This window comes from Plectropomus leopardus, chromosome 5, assembly GCF_026936395.1.
Source record: "Plectropomus leopardus strain MGB_pleo_1.0 chromosome 5, ASM2693639v1, whole genome shotgun sequence".
NCBI lineage: Eukaryota > Metazoa > Chordata > Actinopteri > Perciformes > Serranidae > Plectropomus > Plectropomus leopardus.
The window spans coordinates 32,238,664-32,259,365 of record NC_142180.1 but is presented as its reverse complement, the minus strand read 5'-3'; the positions used below and the strand labels follow the sequence as shown (position 1 = coordinate 32,259,365).

Sequence of the window (20,702 nt, the reverse complement as noted above, 5' to 3'; positions counted from 1 at the left end):
AAGTTTTGTAGCGTGTTTGTTACGTTAAAATAAGTTACATATGGAGAAGCCATATGGAGAAGGGGGTCCTCTTCCACAGATTCCGCCATGTTGTTTTTACAGTAGCCCAGAATGGACAAACCAAACACTAGGTGGGTTTCCATTACAGATATGTGCAAAACTTTGACAATTTTTTTTAAATGTCTGTAGGTTGGTTTCCATTCACCCTTAGATTGCGCAAATTGAAATTGTTAATATAAAATATTCATAATTGAAACTTGTCAATTTCGTTTTTACGCTTGCATGAGGTGGTATTTCAAGTGATTTGAAAAAAGCCATATTTTGTAAAACTGCAATGGAAACACTTTTTTTGCTTTTATAGGTCACATGATGCTATGGCTTCACACTTATCAGAAGGAACTGGCTCTTGGGCATGTGTTACTCACACAATAACATAAGAGTTCTCATTAAAAACAGGAATTTATAGAAATATATAGATAAAAGAAAAAAATAATAAATGTAATATGGAATGTAATAGCTATTACATCTGCAGGAGCCGATATTGAACGTAATGTGTCTGTAAGTTATTCATAACTTACTCAGAGCGCTACGTTGACACGTTGTGACCTGCTCTGCCCAAACCTGTGATATTTTTTCAATGAGCTGATTCAAATCTAATGGCAGGTGTATAAGTAAATAAACAAACAACAATAACAATTCATTAAAATTTTGAAAGCTGAAGATTTTCACCTTCCCACAAACGTAATCTCTGCAAATGTAGCAGCTATTACATGTGCAGGGCATTATGTATCACTTTGGCAACTCCTATTACATTTGAGGGATTATTACATGAAAAGCTGCAGATTTGTATTTTGTGTTTTTTTACGTTTATGGGCTGTTGTTATGTTGGTGTGTGTTACAAACTGAAACAACTGTGACTCTGTGAGACAGAGGACTATGATCAATGTCATATTTAGTAGACCTCTTCTTACGAGGCTGATAAATGGATCCAGTTTTATCACCTGCCCAAAGATGTCTGTTAAAGTTTGGAAGTTTGGGACAATACCAACTCAAACCAGGAGAGCAGGGAGCAGAATTTCACCTGCTCCCTAACGAGGAAGAGGAGGAGGTGTATGTGTTTTTTGAAGTTGGCGTGGATTCAGGGGGTGTAGGGAGATGATGGGGTTGTATGTTCTGCGCTACATCCACATGTTTCCTGGCCTGGTCACTTCTACAGGGACTCTCTGCCCACTAAACCGCCCACCGTCCTCCGAACCAGCACTTCCTGCAGGGCACTCCACACCAACTGCACCTCTGGAAAAGCTGGAAACAGAGAACATTTTCCATTTTTCAGTCTGCTTTTGTTTTCCACACCGAGCATGAAGTGATTGCTTTGAACTCTGGCCCACTCAAAAAGAAACAGAAGAGATTTTTTTAAAGAATCTCTGGAAAAACAAGAGAAACAAATGCTGAAAGTTCTGGGGAACATATTACTCTCGACAATATCTACAAAATATTTGTAAATTTGGGTCTTGAGTGTCTGCAACACACTTTAAATGAAGCATTTTGTCCTTTCTTTTGAATAATAAACAAAACATAAAGAGCACTAATTTGTTTTTGTTTTTAGGGAAAGTTCTTGATAGATCTGAATTCAGAAACAGTGTTTACATTACAATCTGCTGAAAAACAACTCCTATTCAAAAGTCTTCATGAGTAAAAAGCTGTAAATTGTTTGGCACAGTTTGTGTTTATGCTCTGAGATCACAAGAGGGATTTCAAAGGTCAGTGTCCCACAATTCAATAAAGAGAGAAGAATGGGCACAGAGCGCTCGGATGCTGACTGAGAGAGAGAGAGAGAGTTTGGGTATCCTCTGCATTGTTGTGATTGATGCAGAAAAGAGGGCACAAGGAGAAAAGTATATAACAATATATACACAACTTAGCAGAAACAAGAGGGAAAGCATGCAGCATTAAAATGACTAAAATCAAAGCAGACATACATGAAGGAAATGCTTGAATGCACCAGATGAGATAACTTAATGCACAACAACACAAACTGACAACATGTGAAAAACAGAACACCGCAGCACTAATACAAAAACATCCCATAAGGACATAATTATAGCTCTATTATTTTCATTCCCTGTTTTCTGTGTTTGTTTGTTTGTTTGTTTGTTTTAGTTTGCTGTTTTGTTTTTTTTAGTTGTTTTGGGGGTTTTTTGTGGGGGGGTACCTTTTTTTTTTTTAAAACTTATTTCTTGCTCATTTCTAGCTCATTTCTTCTTTGGCTGCTCATTGTTTTCTTCTTCTTCATTTTTGAACGAATTCAAGCCACTTTGCCCTGGCAGCTACAAGATCTTTGACGTATTGATCTTATCGTCTAACTTTATTTACTATTTTTTTTTAATTATTATTTGACTCCTGAAAGGGTCAGTTGAGTGAGAAAATGCACCAGAGGGGGAAGATGTGAGCTTCGGGATAAATAGGAGGCTTCAGTCAGAAAGTCTCAGGCTCAGCTATGTGACATGGAGACACGAGTTGCAAAATGTAAACGGGGCAAAGCTGTTTAATGTTTTGTAGACAAACAGCAGGATATTTAAACTTACAATGTCAGACTTTTCAGTGCAACTTCTGTTTTTCTGGGTTTTGTTAGCAGAAACACAAAAACATGGAGGGTTTGCCAAATGGCGCACGAGCTTCCAGATCCTTTGCACGCTCCAGTGTGTCAGAAACAAAGGGGAAAGAGTAATAGTCTTTTTCTTTGTCTGTGTCATTTATTTTGGGCTCAGAGATTTTGTATATATGTTTTTATGATATTCTGTGGTGCCAATGTACCACCAGCCTGACTGCAGTCTTTAGGGGGTCTTATGGGGGTCCCGCTCTTGGCACAGTGAAGAGAGGACACTGAGGACAGAGAAGGGAGGGAAGCAGGAAATGGTCCACACTTCCTCAGACAGGATACTGTGCTCCTCTAAGAGGCATCCTGGAATCTAATGCCTCAAAGGCTTCACCAAGTCTTTCACACAAACACACTTCTCTTCCTCTGACACATTACTGCATTGTGGAGTGGAGGAACACACAGAGTGAGACTAAGAGGAAAGCTCAGCAAAAAACGGAGCCTGAGTGAAGTGCAGAGGCCAAGAGGTCGGTCAACATCAGCTGAGATCAAAGTGTGACGAAGATTTTTCAATCCAGAAAACTGCTTTGAACAATCACTGACACATAAAACACACATGCACCTTCCACTTCTACTCTGCTACATCTCAGAGGGAAACATCATTGTTTTACATTGAATTACCTCTACATTTGTCTGGAGCTGTAATATAAAGACTTAACCCTGTAACACCTGGAGCGACATCGGTTCTCTTGTGCTGCATTCAGATGTCTTTAAACCTCTGAAACCTGAGAAAATTTGTTTGATAATGAGCAACTTGGCAAGAAATATCCTTCAGACTGCAAAAAAAAAAAAAAAACCTAGTAAAAGGTGACAAGGAAATTATCTAAAAATAGGCTTTATCAGAATCAGAATTTTAATTGGTGTTTTGGTGCAAAACAATTTAAATAAAGGAAGAATAAAAATAGTACATTTAAAAAAAAAAGATAAAAAATATATCAGCATTATAAAAATATAAAATGAAAAATGGAATATAAACACAAAATGTATGTACAAAAGGTGCAATGGAGGGATTGTACAGTTGTGCAGAAGTTGAAGTTACAGTGCAAATATCTTCAGCTATTAGATATTATCCAAATAACAATGTAAATATGCCCAGAAAACTGTATTTACAATCGTCCTGATTATATATTTCAAATTATGTTCCCAAAAAAAGAGAGAGAAAATGAATTAATTTCATTTTAGCACTTTCTTGGTGGTTTTATGTCTGTTTGATTGTTTTTTTGTCTGTTTGTTTTCTTATTTTTAGGTACTTTCTACTAATTTTGAGGCCATTTTTTGTTAAGTTGCTCATTGCCCTCCTCTCATGTTGATGAAAGAAATTAAGACAATTTGCTCATGTTTCATAACATATGATGAATCTATAATGCAATGCGTAATATCACATGTATAAATGTTGTTAGAACTGACTTTATGGTCTATGTTTTCATTTTGGCTCCTCTTGTTGCTGTATGCTGTGCTGCCACCTGCTGTATCATTTTCCAACACTGCTCACTTAAAGTCTGTATATAAACTTCAAAGCTCCTCTTATGAACGCCGAGTAGCCTATAACATATTTTACAAATATACCAAGCAAACAATTAAATCATTTCGACTGAATAACTACCCGGAATCTCTCCTGCCTTCATATTTCATCCGGAACTGTTGCAACCGTTTTCCGACGGTCTCTTTTCAGCAGCGCACAAAACAAACCATGCTACATCCGGAAAATGTCACTCAGCTGGAGTTTCATTGATGCTTTATGGTCTTTTCTGGCGTTTTGTTTCCTTGTAGCTTTTTGTGTTCATAAAATATCACAACACCTACCGATAAAACATGAAACGTGTCGTATTTACGTGTTATTTCAGGATCTTATCCGGTACGGAAAAACAAAACAAAACCTCAAACGAGACGACTGGCTGCGCGCGTTTGACGTCCCAAAGAGGTAACTAACATTTAAAAAACAAACATTACTGTATTTTTTTAAAAGAAATTGTAGTTATAAAACGTGTTTTGCAAAAGTTACCCGCCTCCCATATGTTAAGTTTTAGGGGTTCATTTCATTGTTTATATTTTAAAATCTTAAATGTGTAGATTGTGATTTAGTTCAACACGCACAACAATTATAACTTGTGACAACTTTTTTTTCCATATTTCAGGTGGTTTTGGCACTTTTATGCCATCTCTGTTGGCTGGAACAGTCTTCTTCTGGCCTTCTACCTAAACTTCATATTTCAGCAGCACCAACACCCATCGTGGCTGAGTGGGTTATTAAACATTTTGACGGGTGTACCAAGTGCTGACAGTCAAGGTAGGCTCCTTTATTTATTTTTTTTTAAAGTTTTTTTTTTTATAGTGTTTCTAGATTGCTAAGACATAATAAATGAAACTGGGATACACTTTATCTTCATTATCACCACCTTAGCAGAGCAAAAGTCTTCTCTTGTAAATTGCGTGGACACTTTTTCATTGATTTCACTATTTTCAAAACAGTTCACACACATCTCGCAGAAACACCCCAAATTCTGTTGGGTTAAACAGAAATCATTTGCTTAATAATTAATCTCTAAAGCACCTGTATGAAACTGCATCTGTAAAATAATACACCTTTGTGCTGCTATTTGCACACATGTATCAAAGAGGTCAAATGTAGGTAAAAAAGGAATATTTGAAGTGATGAAATAAACTTGACTCAACTGCAATTATTGCAATTATTCAAACATGCAATATTCAACTCTTAAATGTAAGTTATTATTATTCAGTTTCATCCCTATTCAGCTTGATCCTGTCACATTAAACCTTTGTAAATAATGTTTTCATATACTGTAAAATTGTCTCATTAATTTAACTGATCTGTTGTAATACAGTTGTTTTTTTTTTAACTCTGCCTTGTAAGGTGACTTTCAGTGTTTTTAAAGGTGCCTACAAATAACATGTATTATTATTACTATTATTATTATGATTATTATTATTATTATTATTATCATTAATAATAATATTATTATTCTATTCAACACATATGTATGTATGTATGTATGTCATATGTATATATTGTGTAGATTCTTATTCTTATTTCTATTTATGTATATATTGTGTTGTACATTGTAGCACCATAGACATACTTTTATATGTTTATTTTTACATATTTTTATTTTTAAATATTTTTACATACTAGTATTAATATTGCAGCATATTGCACATATTTCTATATTGCATTTTTAGACTTTATACTTGAAATTATTACTACCTCTTTAATCTTCTATGCTTACATCATAGCAACTGTAAAGACACACAGCTTACACAATTTTAATAAAGTATTTCTGATTCTGAAGAAAACTTTTTTCTTTTTTTTAACTGTATTTCAACAGGGCATCTTAAAAAGTTGCAAAATAAATTGCAGGTTCAGACTACAGCAGAACTTTAATTCCTAATAAAATCACCTTTGAAGAAAAGAATACAGTTCATGCTGTGATATGCTTTCTTGCCTTTTTTTGGACATATGAGGTATCGTCAAATGGCACTGGCACATCGCACAGACTAATTAAACCAGTTCATACTGATAGCTGTGGCTTATATTTTGTTGTCCATTGTGTTTGAGTATGACTGATTGAAATAATTTATTAATTTGATTACAAGTTGTGTTGTTTAATTGAAATATTTGCTTTTGTTTTTAAAGTTTTGTTAGTGTTTGAGCATTTTGCAAACAAAGTGTCATTTTGGCCAGCTACTTTCAGTTTCAGCCTGTTTGTGAACTGCTTTAAAAATGGAACTTCTGGTCGGACAAATGATAAAAACTGTAAAGTTTGTCTTCCTGTTTGATTCACACTGTTATTGATATTCACACTGTCTGTAGTCCCACAGCTGTCGACTCTGCTGGTGCAGCTGCTGCTCTGCGTCCACTCCCTCAGGAGGCTGCTGGAGTGCCTGTTTGTCAGTGTTTTCTCTGACGGAGCCGTACACGTGGTGCAGTATGTGTTCGGTGTGTGCTATTACGTCGTGCTGGGGTTGACGGTGCTCTGCTCGGATCGTCTGGGAAAAGGTTAAACTGAACTCACTCCTCTCTACATCTGTTTTTTGCTATCTGCTTTGCAGTTTTGACATATTTGCTTTTCTTTTTAGGGACTGGATCTCTCCTCTCTCAGCTGGACTGGTTTCATGTGGCTGGAGCTGCACTTTTCATTTGGGCCTCGCTGATGCAGCATCAGTGCATGGTCCTGCTGGCCAGGCTTCGCACTGGAAAGTCAGGTAAGCTTATGCTGCTGTTTTTGTTTAACACTGAGGTTGTTGTGATGTACTGGTATTGACAATAACTGCAATATTAAAAAAAAAACGAAATATCAATATAATCTCAATAATACACATATGATAATAATCCAGCACCTCGTAAATCATCGCCATTTATTTCTGTTCCTCTTTTGTCTTCCTCTTTAAACGCCATCTGGTTGCCTTTTATATATAATTGCTTGTTATGTGCACTTTTTTTCTGATGTATTTTCTGTTTGTTGTCTTTTGTGGCGTCTTTTAGGCACAGTGGAGACGCTGGCTCACAGAGTGCCAGAGGGAGGCTGGTTCGAGCTGGTGTCGTGCCCGCATTACTTTGCAGAGCTGCTGATCTACGTCTCCCTGAGCTTAGTTTTTGGAGGCTTGTGTCTTAGCTGGTGGCTTGTTGTTCTTTATGTGCTCTTCAACCAGGCGCTGGCAGCACAGCTTTGTCATGACCTTTATATCAGCAAATATGAGTCATACCCAAAGAAAAGAAAAGCATTTATACCCTTTGTGCTTTGAATAGGTACTATTACTGTCCTCTGTTTTACATTCCTTATTGGGAGCTGTCAAGTCCCAGAAATGATTGATGAGGTGTCTGAGGACGTGACGGTGTGGGAGTTAAACTCACCTCTCTCTCAGCCTTGATTGACAAGGTGCTCTCAACCAGGTGAAGCTGCTACACAGGACAGCGCTGACTGTTGTTGACAGCAGACGTGTGAAGTGACCAGAAATATTCCTCCACCACAAAAGTCTCTCCAGATGACAGGTGACCTGTTTCTTCAAGAATGACGTGAAAAAATAAGAAATGTTACCACAAATCATTTGATCATTACAAGACCTTGTTTTTGGTATACTGATGTACATTCATGTAATAATGACATAGAAACTTAACACATTATAACTCATAAGTCATGTTAAAATAAGGAAGTTTTAAATTTTTCTTTGATTAAAAAAAAAGTTTATTTCAAAGCATATGGAGAAATCAGAGAAATTGAGGCCCTGACTGAATATTATCTTGTTATAGCAACTTATAAAATGTTGTTTTTATTACAGCGTACTACCTCATCTCCTAAAATTAGAGGTAATAGTAGAAGTAACCAAATAATAAAAATTCATGTGTTATTTCTCTCTGCCTACTTATTTATTTTACTTACTTTGTGTGTCTACAGAGATTTGAGGAATACACTAGAAAGCAATGAAATTGACTGATGACTGATCTGGTTATATTAGGCTATAACTGACTCTCTCTCTTTATCAAAAAGAGTTGTCTGAATATAAGTATGCCTTTGTGCATGTGCATTCACTCACTCACACACACACACACACACACACACACACTCATACACTTACACAAACATACTCACTCCTGCTTCATTATTTGATCTATTTCCTGTTTATGCTTAATTTATGTTGCTTATTCAGCCTTTGTTTGTTTCTATAGGTTTTTTGATGACATGACTTTTGTATTTGCTTATTATGTTTGTTGCGGTGAGATTCCTTATAAGCCCCCAGGGGTTTGATAAATCTCACATGCACAACTTGCTGCTGTATTTATTTTTGTTTTGTGCAAATAAAACCCTAAACAAATTATTTGGTTTACTGAACTTTTGGCTGACAACATGATTAAAAATTGTAAAAGTGTACCAAGGGAATGCATTTTTGTATTAATTAATTATTGTGAAAAAAATAACTGCAGTTTATTCAGACATTTAAAGTGGTCAGGGGGTCTTCCGAATAAACATTGTGCACATAGTTAATGCTTTTGCATGTTAGGTTATTTATTCTTTTGTTTGTTTTTATATTTAATGAACAACTTTGTGAGAAATGTTCCAACAAATTGCAAGAAATTTGTAAATTAACAAAATTTCTCTTAAAAAGCTAGTGAACAACATATCGGGGGGAAAAAAAGATAAAAAGCTAGGGAACAAAAACTATATTTATAATCATCAAAAATAAACATATAAAATTATATTGTAATTGCAGAATTATTACAGTTTTAGAACTTTTTCCAAGTCATTGCCTTGTTTGTTTTTTTTACTTTCTTATTAGAAGATGATAATAAAAAAAGGGAGACAAGGTGAAAGCTATATTATTACTATTATTATTATTATTATTATTATTATTATTATCATTATTATTATTATTATTACATTTTTTTCACTGTACATTCTTTTTTAAAGAATATTGGTCATATTATTGAGTAACTAATTTATTGTATGTATCTTTTTTCCCTGAAAAAAGTCTGTAAAACCGGATGATGACACATGATTTGTATTGTTAAGGTGTCTTGTAATCCCATATGGGGTTGGTCTAGAGTCTGCCGTGATACAGAAATAGAAACTAACTAACTAACTATTATTATTATTATCATTATTATCATTATTATTATTATTATTATTATTATTATTATTATTATTATTATGTACTTATTATGTAGTATTATGTACTTTTTTTTTTTAACCTTTTCTGTTTGTTTTTTTTAAATTTTTCTCAATTGTAGGTCATTTTCTTTTAACTCATAACTTCTGATTCCCATGTTTTTGAAAGAATTCAAGCAAATTTGGCCAGGTTTCCATAGGGTTAAAAATTCACAATGTTTTAAGACACAGAAGTTAACACGGAGAAAATTACACATTATAAATATAAAACGATAAGACATTATTTTAATCTCTAATCTTTATAGTTCGTGTATATGATCACTTTTAGAGACAATCAACCTATCATGATAACTTTTTTTTTCCTCGTTTGTCTTTTAAGCACCGAACTCAACCATCATCATACTGTTACCGACAAGGAGACTGTCCAATCACTGAGCCGCGTTGCACGTACGTCACCTTAGAATCCAACGTCACCGTGCTACGGTCCAATCATGTCTCTCTAAACGCGGCAGCAGGACTGTAACTTCCGCCCTGAGTTGCTCGTCCCTGGCTCGGTCGATGTGATCGTGACGTGTATTACCGAGGAGTTCCTCAAATTGTAAAGCTAGGTGGCTAATATGAAGTTAGCCAGATTTGTTGCCGATGATATTAAGTGATTGACGGAAGACTAATCGAAGCGAAAACAGCGTTGGATCGGTATTTTGGAAGCCATAATGCCTCTCACGGTCGGCGGAGGAGAGCGACGGGCTGAGCGTGTGCGCGTCTTGTTTCTGCTCGCCGCCGTGTTGTTGTTGTCGGTCGGAGTTGCTGCTGTTCCAGAGGAGAACAACCCGGTACAAGAGCAACCACAACAAGAGGTAAAAGCTTTCTTTATTTATTACCAGTTAAACATTTTATCGTCGTCGGTAGGACACAGTTTTTTGACGCCGGTGCTTGTTAGCGCCTCCGGGCTAGCAGCACATGCTAACGGAGGTCCCCTCCACATTGTTCCGGGTGCAGCTCAAGTGTGTAAAGTTAGTGTCTCATTTTTAGACATGATTAGCAAAGCAAATGTTTAAAGCAAAGTTAAGATAATATTACAGACGTTTAAATACGTACTGACGGTGTTGTTAGTGGCATATAAACATGCTGTCACCCGAAAAAAGGCTTAAAAAAAGATGCATAAACAAGATGATCCGTTTAGTTTAAATTATGTAAACAATGGAGAAAAAAATTAAATAGATTTTTGATGAAAATTGGTCAAAATGAATTAACTATGTTAGGGTTCCCGCGGTTCCTTAAAAAGTCTTAAAAGGCATTAAATTCATTCTGAGGATGATGACACTTAATGATGATCGATAAGAGTTTAATCGAACATGTGAAATTTAATCGATTAATTAATATGAAATGTCAAAATATGTATAATATGTTGCTGTGAGCTTTGAGGAAAAATCGATTAATAGCTAAAAGTGCTTACAATTTGTAACATTATTCATTTATTTTAAAATAAGGCATTAACCAGTATTAAAGTTAATGATGTTGCATTGCAAAATCTTGAAATACTTTGCAATAACTATGTTTTAAATCATTTAAGGAATGCCTCTCACATTGCTATTATGCAGATAAGGATAGAATAACATGTACCACATCCAATCAAATGTCAGATTTTTCTGTAAATGAGTCGTTATTACAGCAGCATACATTTAGTTTACATTAGCAACATTTATATTTTATGTAATAAAATATAGATACTTCGCGATTGTGTATAGATACAGCATTGCAACAGAAAATATCTCAATACTATAATCTAAAATTCCCACTTGCAATAACATATTCGCATTAATTGCATATATTCCGATTTGTAATAATTTTCTTTTTCTCCAAGTGCAGAATAATTAGGGGTTGGTGTGAATGTGTAGGTATACTGATTTGCATGTGTATTTTTGTGTGTGTTTATATGAAGGTGTGTATAAGTGGGGGAACTGGTTATTCGGCAGGTTTTTTTGTGGGGGGTTTTTCGGTTAGCATATTTCCAATGCAGCTATTCGCATAAATTTTAGATCAGACATTAGTATTAACTCAAGAAAACTACACAGATAAATTAATCTAATTCCAATCCATAAAAGAGTTATGTTCTATAAAGTGGAAAAGCACAGGGAAACAAGTATTGATCACACTACCTGAATGTAATTAATACCTGGTGCAGAGGCCTTTGTTTGCAGCGACACATTTTTAGATGCTTCCTGTGTGAGGAAACTGATCTCTCACAGTGTTCAGGTGGGATTTTAGTCCATTATTCCACACAGATGGTCTTTTGGGAATCGTAGTCTTCAGTTTTTTCCACAAATGCTTTATTGGAGTTAAGTCTGGTGATTGACTGGGACAACTAACACAGTTTTCCTCCTCTGGAGCCGATCAACAGTCTCTTTTGCAGTATATTTTGGATTGTTTTCCTGCTGGAAAATCCACCCAAGTCTCATCTTCATCATCCTGGTGGATGGCAACACATTTTGCTCAAGAATTTCCAGATACATGGCTCCATTTATCTTCCCATCGTATAGTAGTTTTTAGGCCATACAAAGAGCGTGTCTCCTCCAAAAATGGCGCGTCGTATTGTTGCCAAAAAGTTTTGTCTCGTCTGACCACAAGACATTCACCCTGTAATCTCCAGGCCTCTCCGAATTTTGCGTGAAAACTTCAAACAAGCAAAGTCTTGTGCATGGAGTGAGGTGATGGGGGGCATTACCTTTTGTTTTCTCCGTGACGGCTGCACCTGCTGCTTCCAGGTCTTTTCTGAAGCTCTTTTATCAAGTGGTCCGATGCTTTAGGGTTCCTCCTCTCACTTATTTTCTGCCTATCCGGTCGGAAATGTTGCTCCTCTGTTTGGTCGGTTAATGCGAGTCACGTTTCCTCCACATGCTGATAATGTCCCCAAAGGTGTTGAGAAATCCATCGGTTTTCAGTGTCGTTGCTCAACAATGTTGCTGTGAAGGTCTTAGAAGAGCTCTTCTACGCATCATGAGACTTTTGACAACTTTTTTTCAAATCAGCACTAATCCAGCTGATTTGAACGAGCTCAGGGAGGAGAACTAATCAGTGGAATCAGCTGGTTTACTGTTGTTTCTCATAGTGTGTTCAATACTTTTATTCTTGTGTTATTCCACTTTATTGCACATAAAAAAAGCACATTTTTTATTGCACATTTTTATGGATTAGAGTTACAAATTCTCTTTCTAAGTAGTTTGAGTTTCATGTGAAAAGCTGCATTAAAAATGCTTTTAATAAGAAAATGTTGGTATACTGAATACGTACTTCTTCCACTGTATTTATAAATGTGTATATTTTGTTTTGTATTTATTTTTTACTCTTTTTTATATGTGTTTTGTGTCAAGTTGGCACACATGTCACATTTGATTCTTTTTTTTGAACCCTATAAAAGTAATTTAACAAAAATAACAAAGGGGTCATGAGCAGCCACGTTTTACATTTAATGTAATGTTCGTAAAACATGCGGCCATTAGGGTCGCAACGATATGAGATTTTTATGGTGCAATAATCATGTCAGAAAATATTGCAGTTTTGCTGTATTAGAGAAATACTATTATAGCAAGTTAAAATGACCATTAAATGTTTTTTTGGGGGGGGTTGAACTAATGTTTTATTACTAAAATTGAAACTTTATATTTTTAATTAAAGTGTGTAAAAAAAAGTCTCCCTATTGACAATAACTAAAGGTGAAATTGTCCGTCCAGTTGCACTTTTCTAATTCATTAAATAAGCAAATGTACACAGTATGATAACCATTAATTTTCATACCACAGTATATATTGAAGTAAGTACACCACTGTGACCCTAATAGCCCAAATATTAAGTTAGCCTTTCATCTTTTACTATAAACTGTGTGTAACTGAGCTGACTGTCGCCGTGTGTTACCGTGTTACTTTTCTTTGCAGAAAGCCTCAAGTCCGCATCCCATCGGCCCAGTAGTGTCTGAGGATGACTCCAGCAAAGGAAACCTGGGTTTCATCCACGCGTTCGTGGCCTCCATCTCTGTCATCATCGTCTCTGAGTTGGGAGACAAGACATTTTTCATTGCAGCCATCATGGCGATGCGTTACAACCGTCTCACCGTGCTGGCAGGCGCCATGCTGGCCCTGGGTCTCATGACCTGCCTCTCTGGTCAGTAGATGTGAATATTTTTTAGTTTTGCAGACTGTGATGTATTTATAGTTATTCTCCATTTTGTGCTGAGTAATAAGTCATTGTGTATCCACCCCTCAGTGCTGTTCGGCTATGCCACCACCATCATCCCCAGAATCTACACGTACTACGTGTCCACCGCTCTCTTCGCCATCTTCGGTGTCCGCATGCTGAGAGAGGGGCTGAGGATGAGTCCAGATGAAGGCCAGGAGGAGCTGGAGGAGGTCCAGGCAGAGATCAAGAAGAAGGATGAAGAGGTGAGCCAACTTTTCACTTTAAGACCGACAAAGACACTCTTATCCGCGGCAGATGAAGTAGTACAACTTCAGAGGTACTACAAGTACACATACAAAATGTATACGAGCAGTCACATGAACACCTTCAGTGTGGGTAAAGTCTGAGTGTTCACATTACTGTATCACTGACATGTTAAATAAAACAAAGCTGGTCTCGCTAGTTGGCACCAGAAATACTAGGTAGTAAAACTTTGGCATGCAAGACTATCAGCTGCTCTTATCACCAACGGCTCTTCCCTTATCTCTTACATACACACACACACACACACACACACACACACACACACACACACACACACACACACACGCACTCTTAAAATCACACACACCCACACAGGCTGGATGTCTTCTCGCTTGGCTGAACCAGACAGGTGCTTAGGCTAGTCATTTTTTGGGCGCACAGGAGATCCTGGTGTGTGTGTGAGTGTGTGAGTGTGTGTGTGTGTGTGTGTGTGTGTATTCGTGTGCACGCTCCTGTATAAGAAAGTTCAGAGTTGTGTATGTTTATGTTTTTGCTGTTTTTTGTTTGTTTTTTAATGAAAACGGGTTGGGAGGTAAATACAGTTATTATTTGTTTACTTTAATTTATTGAGCTGTTGTCCTGTTTTATAGGATAATGTGCAATTTTTATAATACACTGATTAAAGTGCCACATTTTTCAGACAATGTTTAATCATATAGATTAACTTGTGCTCAATTTGTTTTTTTTACGGTTTTCTTACTTCGCGACTAGTAGAAAAGTCTTAAATTTACATTTAAAGATCAGAAACACAAGTCGTGCAGAACATTTCCACTTAATCACCAGGAAATCTCTGTCATGGTGCTAAAGATAATTTGCACATTGCAAGGAGGAAAATACCAAAGTGATGCATTATGTGCATTATGTGTGAAATTGTAATTGTTAAGAAATGTAAAATTGATGGAATCCAAAGTTAATGCAATGACTTATTTGTTATTTTAAAGAACTGTAGTGTTAAAGGAATTTTTAACACCAGGCTGTATCAGGGTTTTACCAGTTTAATTACAGTTTTAATTTGGGAGTCCTACCTGTTGTGGATGCCGTCTCTGAACTTTGCACCATCAGAAGGGCAACTGTTGGAGCATTTTTCTGCTGAAGATTGACTCAAACCTCTTCAAATCTAAATTTGTGTCCCATAAAGTCGGTGATTCTGCATCTTCTGTCTAGTGGCAGCTTCTCTCTGTAAGAAAAGGGAAACATAACATTTATTAAAATACTCCTGTATTTCATGATGTAAATGGAGCAGTACATCCAGTATTTTTATAAAATCACCTTGGTTATTTTGTTGTCTGTGCAGCTCCAGCGGTCCAAGCTGGTTAACGGGACTCCAGATGTGGAGGCGGGATCAGGGACAACCATTCCTCAGGGAAAGTGGCACAGCTTCATTTCACCCATCTTCATCCAGGCCCTCACCCTCACCTTCCTGGCAGAGTGGGGCGACCGCTCGCAGCTCACCACCATCATTCTAGCTGCCCGGGAGGTTTGTTACATTGACTCTGCAGCACGCCTGTGTCATTTTAAAAGCTTTTTATAGCATATATAACAGCGAGTAGCGTGTCTGAATTTTCTCTTGGGTGGCCGTGGTGCAAAACAAACCTTTGTTTATCTTTTTGATCTGTACCACAAACTCAGTGTCCCTCACCGCTGTGTTCATAACACTGATAATTACATATTTTATAAATGTATCATTTTCTGTGGCACCAACATGAAATGATCTTTATTTGAATTCCCAGGATCCTTTTGGAGTTGCAGTGGGTGGTACACTTGGACACTGTATGTGTACAGGACTGGCTGTGATCGGAGGGAGAATGATCGCCCAAAAAATATCTGTCAGGACAGGTGAGATTCTGCTCTCAGTATTATTTTTAAAAAGCAGATTTGTTTCATCTATTTTCATTTTTTAAATCCATCCCTAAAGTGCACTAAACTGTAATTAAATCACAGTGGATCTTATTTTTAATATTAATGTGCAAAGTTTTCTGTTGTAATATACACACAGAGTTAGTGTTATGTTTTTCAATAGTTTGAGTGTAAATTTCACGTTTGCCTTATTTAACACGAAAAGATTGTTGTAAGTGGCTTTTGGCACAGCAGAGGAACGTGCTTTCCAGCACACAGATATCATTCGAATGGCGATAAATCTGAATTTGATGCCTGGAAAATAGAGCGACTTGTTCTCCAATGCCGGCAGGTGTCTATTTAAAGTATGCGAGTCTGGAGATTATTGATTCGTGCTGCGTTCCAGTTACCTCGAGAGTCGGAGCTGAGAATAACATCACACCTGAGATGACTGGGTTCCAGGACAATAAGTCAGAAAACTAAAATGTACCAGTTTTTGCCAGTTTAAAGATTGTTAGCAACCAGTTGACAGAGGTGCGATTCCTGAGTCACAGAAATGTATTCAAGTCAGATTCAAGTCACATTTGAGGACTCGAGACCCAGACTAGAACTCAACATCTAAGTTCAGGTCTTTAAAGGCGTAAATACCCTTAAATTTAATATTCTTAAAATAATAACCTTAAAAACTCTTAATGTGCAAATAGGGTCTTGAAATACGTCGACTAAGCTCTTATATTTTTTACTTGTCCTTTCACAGTGTTGTCGCATTATATCAGTCACATTTTTTCCAGCATGGCTTTGAAGTTGGACTTAAATTTCATTCTAGGTGGTAAAAAAAGGTCTTAAAAAGTCTGAGATGTAACTTTGAGAACCCCGGGGGAACTCTGTATTGAGATTGTTCACGTCCTGCAGCTGGACAGTTTTAAGCTGTAAATTTTTATGATTTAGGCTCTCAGTTTCCCAGGGTGAATTAGCATCCATCCATTAACGTTTGCATAACTTGTCCTGGTCAGTGTTGTGATGGCAACATGGAAACCAGAGCAGCTCAAACATAATTTAACCCCTGAGAGCACAGAGACCAGATGGGAGCTTCCTCCAGCAGTTTGGGTTATGAACGGTGATGACAGATTGTCTCAGATTGGAAATTTCATTCAAAATAACATCAGTTATAATTCAAAGCTGCAACAAATCAGTGGTCTGTGCACATTTTGATGATCCCATTTAGACTCCTGTTTTTTTCACTTTCTCTCTTTTAATTTTGTTCCTAAAAAACGCATATTGGTGAATTATGCAACACGTGTTGACTCGTCCCTTGATCCGTAGCACAAAGTACATTTACACTGGTTGTTTGTTTTATAATCCACCCCATAATTAAATGATTTTTTTTCTGGTTTTGTTTCCATAGTTACAATCATCGGAGGGATTGTTTTTCTGGCGTTCGCCTTCTCTGCCCTGTTCATCAAGCCAGACGCTGGAGTTTAACCGCACGAAAGACTTTCAGGTTTCTCTGTACATACTTGTAAAATTTGGTTAAGTTGCTGTAGAGAGACTGTAGTTTTGACTCTGTGTGTGTCCAGCAGACAGTGTTGACGGGCTGAACGGAGAGCCAAAGTCCCGTCCGACTCTCCGAGCTAGCCTTTGACCCACCGCAGTCTGTAACTCAGTGGGTTCTCCTCTTTGAAGGTCGAGCACTTCAACATTATTTTGTTACCGTTAGATAAACGTTTGTCAGTGTTTTATCAAGAACATAAGTTAGAGAAATATTGAACTTCAGAACAGAAAGCTCTTGGAGCTTGAAAGCCTCAATCAGGAGAAATCATTGAGTTACAGGGCTAGCTCGGAGCGGAGGAGCAGGACTGTAGCTCTCCATAAGAGCTGGATTCTCATCACGACGTGTGTGAGAGAAAGAAACAGGATTGTTACTGATAGCTGCTCTCGGACCCATCTGTAAAAGGCTCTGTGGCTCCGAAACAGAGCCCGACATGCAGTACTTCCCTCAGTCAGACACTTGAGTCCATATAAAAAACCTTTACTTTTTTCTTGTTTTTAAATGTTGAATGTTTTTCTGTTAATTTGACGTGAGCCCAGATGCTGTCAGGTGGCTGTTGACAGATTTGTAACTGTGGCCGAGCCGCCAGCTTGCTCTCACTGTGCAACAGTTGGCTGGCGTGGCGTGTTTGTTTATTCCATCTTCCTCTCTGGGTGACATTTTCTGCCACAATGCATTAAAATCACATAATAAATGGGCCTACTTTATGTAAAATTTAAATTTTCAGTGAAAAACAGAACCAGCAGCACATAATTAAAGGAATACTTCACCCCCCAAATGATCGTTTGTATTTCAGTTATTTACCTTGTGTGAAGTTGAATTTGTAAAGAAAACTTTTGTCTCGCATGTCTACGCTGTAAACAAAGAATCCCCAAATTCTTGATGAATTAAAGTCATAGGGGCCACATTTAACAACAGTTAAACAACACAAACTCTCACACAACTCGTGCAGTATAGTCCAAGTCTCGTTTATGCAGTCGTTTGCTCAGTGCTCTCTATCTATGCTCTCTTCAAAGCCTAAAAAACGCCTTTTTTACCTCACTGAACACAGGAGCTGCTGGTATAACACCGCCTTTATTTGTAGTTTCTGTTTTTGTGACTTTGAAGTAACCATTTAAAACACCAAAGTCACACAAAAACACAACCGATCGAGGCAGCGGTAGACCAGCAGCTCCTGTGTTCAGTGAGGTAAAATTATTGATTTTTGTCAATGGAGTCTGGATCTAAGAAAGGCCAGATCAGTCTTTCCACTCGGTTTTAAATCAACGTTTTGGCAAAAATGCATGTGTTTGGGAAGTATTGACCATAAAACTGGTTAAATGAGACTTGGATAATAACACGAGTTGTGCGAGTTTAAATGGCTGTTTTGATATAGTTTAGCTGTTGTTAAATATGTACCCATAAGACTTAAATTAATCAAGAGTTTTCTCATTTTTTCTCATTCTTTGTCCATTATTAAGGCATGCAAGAAAAACAGATTGCTGCACAAATTTGCTGTAACACTGGGTGAAAATATAATATGTAAAAGATCTTTTCAGGTGTGATGTATTCCTTTAAAATAACATAAGAAGCAGGTTGAATTTTGCTTTTCTCAGTGGGAGGAAAAACACTAAAATTAAAACCAACAGCACATAATTGAAACTTTGAGTCACAGAGGTCACTGAAATATTCCCCTCAGTCTCTTTGACATAGGAGCGGTATTTTAAAGAGACAGACCTGAACCACTAGAGTAGCTCTGCATCCACGTCACCATACAGATGTTTGAGGTACTTTAAAAAGATCACATATTGGAGATATTGATCGGGGTATTCTATATTTCCTGCTTCCAGTTTCAGGTGCCGACAGTGAACAAAATCTGGATCAGGTTGAAGGCCAGTCATAATCACAAATTCTCCCACTCTTCCTCAGAGATTACAGCCATTATGTACCAACCAGTATGAACCTCACTGCCTCTATTGTTACCGCCATGAATCACAAAATCAACGATTACTTTGGGTACAGAAGCAATAAGTCACCACTGTGTAATTTATCCTGCTAAAAACTTCCAGTATGAGTCACTCCTTTTCGCCATAAGCAGCTGTGTTGTAGCGACACCCGAACACGGCGATGTAATTCAAGCCTACGTTTCACCTTTGTATTTAAAGTGGTTTCTATTTATTTCGTTGTCTTTCCTTTTTAAGCACATGTACTGTAGGAACAGAGCAGGTGGGGGGAGGTCACTATAAACAAGGAATGGAAATATTTTTTTAAAGTGAACAGGCTAAAAGCTGCGTTGTCAATATTTGACAGGCCGTGCCCAGCTGTGAAATACTTCTGTTTGTGATACATGGTTGGTTGAATTACCTATAAATCCAAAATGCTCAATAAAAATGTTTCTTGTGTTGACTGATTTCTGGATTAACTGTTTGTGTGCTCATTTAGGACAGTGATTCTCAACCTTTTACTTGTCAATACACATTTTGTGACAGATCCCCGTTTGATAAGATTTTGCTGCACGGACCACCATCTGAAAAATTTGGGGGTTGATATATGATTATATAAAGAGATAACAACTAATAACCCATCACTCACATTTAGCTCATTTCTACAGTGAATTAAATGCTGTAAAGAAACTATTCCTCCATTTTTCTGCAGCCCAGTTGCCAGAAGAAAATGTACATTTCTACAAACCATGAATATGTTATGTTTTCATACAAATTCTAAAAGTTTATAAGGTGATGTAGTATATAAGCTGACTTGGTCATCAGGAAGAAGAGGGGAGAAAAATACCTTGACACAAAAGTAAAAAAAGCTGCCGACCACTTTTCTTTAGTGAGCCGTTTTCCGCTCGGGGGCGTGCTGTAAAGGTTTAGCCTTTTTTAGTAACTGAAACATCACTGTGTTTCCAGCAGAAACCGTGCCATGAAAAGCTTTTTTTTTTTTTTTTAACCAAGACATCGCTGCATTTCCAGCGGGGAAGTTGCCCCAAAAACGGAGCATATTAAGCCAAAACATCAATCAATCAATCAGACTTTATATGTATAGCGCTTTTCAAAACCCCCTGACATGAACACACACACACACACACACAAATAAAAACAAGACTTTGTGATTAAGTAAAGCACTAAGGAAATGCTACCATACTATACCTTTATAAATAAACAAATAACTAAATATTTTTTTAAAAAATGATAACAGTTTCAATAAAAGATAAATACTGACTTAAACTTAAATAATAAAAAAAGTAAAATACTCAAACTATAAATAATAGGTAAATGACAGGATTATAGCACAAAGTTAAAAAAAAGGTTAAAAATAACAAAACGATATAGGAAGAAGTAAAACTGAAACAGACTAAAATGTATAAATATATAATCAATAGATATAGATAGATTAAGGGCCAAACTAAAAACCTGATCTTTTCTTCACCATAACCAAGTTCATTTTGTGTCTGAACATAACCACGTTAATCACAGTGTTACGTAAACATAAAGTTCAGCACATCTGCCACATAATAACGTACAAATCCACACCCATGGTTTGCAGAAATGAACCACGGCAACAT

General features: G+C 36.9%; 2 protein-coding genes and 1 long non-coding RNA gene across 4 annotated transcripts; 2 read left to right on the top strand and 1 right to left on the bottom strand.

The window, feature by feature from the left end:
• Positions 1–420: 420 nt before the first annotated feature.
• Positions 421–12,356, bottom strand: LOC148189606 (uncharacterized). 2 transcript variants are annotated; one of them, XR_015776666.1, is made up of 3 exons: positions 11,436–12,356; positions 7,527–7,675; positions 421–1,302 (listed from the first exon to the last, which is right to left on the bottom strand). It is a non-coding gene; the product is annotated as an uncharacterized LOC148189606 (long non-coding RNA). The 2 variants fall into 2 exon arrangements; XR_015776665.1 differs by having other exon boundaries at positions 11,453–12,355.
• srd5a3 (steroid 5 alpha-reductase 3) lies at positions 4,312–8,024 on the top strand. The gene is made up of 5 exons (XM_042483941.2): positions 4,312–4,577; positions 4,792–4,943; positions 6,486–6,671; positions 6,752–6,877; positions 7,158–8,024. The coding sequence occupies exons 1-5, from the start codon at positions 4,363–4,365 to the stop codon at positions 7,415–7,417; spliced, it is 939 nt and encodes a 312-aa protein (XP_042339875.2). The 5' UTR covers positions 4,312–4,362; the 3' UTR covers positions 7,418–8,024.
• On the top strand, positions 9,800–19,547 carry tmem165 (transmembrane protein 165). Its single transcript, XM_042483768.2, has 6 exons — positions 9,800–10,133; positions 13,209–13,434; positions 13,537–13,712; positions 15,068–15,250; positions 15,504–15,609; positions 17,015–19,547. Exons 1-6 carry the CDS (start codon positions 9,990–9,992, stop codon positions 17,089–17,091), a joined length of 912 nt encoding a protein of 303 aa, XP_042339702.1. The 5' UTR covers positions 9,800–9,989; the 3' UTR covers positions 17,092–19,547.
• The last annotated feature ends 1,155 nt before the right edge of the window (positions 19,548–20,702 follow it).

What these genes read in the sequence shown, in the direction of transcription:
- srd5a3 (XM_042483941.2), top strand. Translation starts at nt 4,363, where the DNA reads ATGTCACTCAGCTGGAGTTTCATTGATGCTTTATGGTCTTTTCTGGCG. An exon ending in GCGTTTGACGTCCCAAAGAG is followed by an intron (nt 4,578 to 4,791) that starts GTAACTAACATT and finishes TCCATATTTCAG; the next exon opens with GTGGTTTTGGCACTTTTATG. An exon ending in ACCAAGTGCTGACAGTCAAG is followed by an intron (nt 4,944 to 6,485) that starts GTAGGCTCCTTT and finishes CACTGTCTGTAG; the next exon opens with TCCCACAGCTGTCGACTCTG.
- tmem165 (XM_042483768.2), top strand. Translation starts at nt 9,990, where the DNA reads ATGCCTCTCACGGTCGGCGGAGGAGAGCGACGGGCTGAGCGTGTGCGC. An exon ending in TCTCATGACCTGCCTCTCTG is followed by an intron (nt 13,435 to 13,536) that starts GTCAGTAGATGT and finishes TCCACCCCTCAG; the next exon opens with TGCTGTTCGGCTATGCCACC. An exon ending in TCAAGAAGAAGGATGAAGAG is followed by an intron (nt 13,713 to 15,067) that starts GTGAGCCAACTT and finishes TTGTCTGTGCAG; the next exon opens with CTCCAGCGGTCCAAGCTGGT.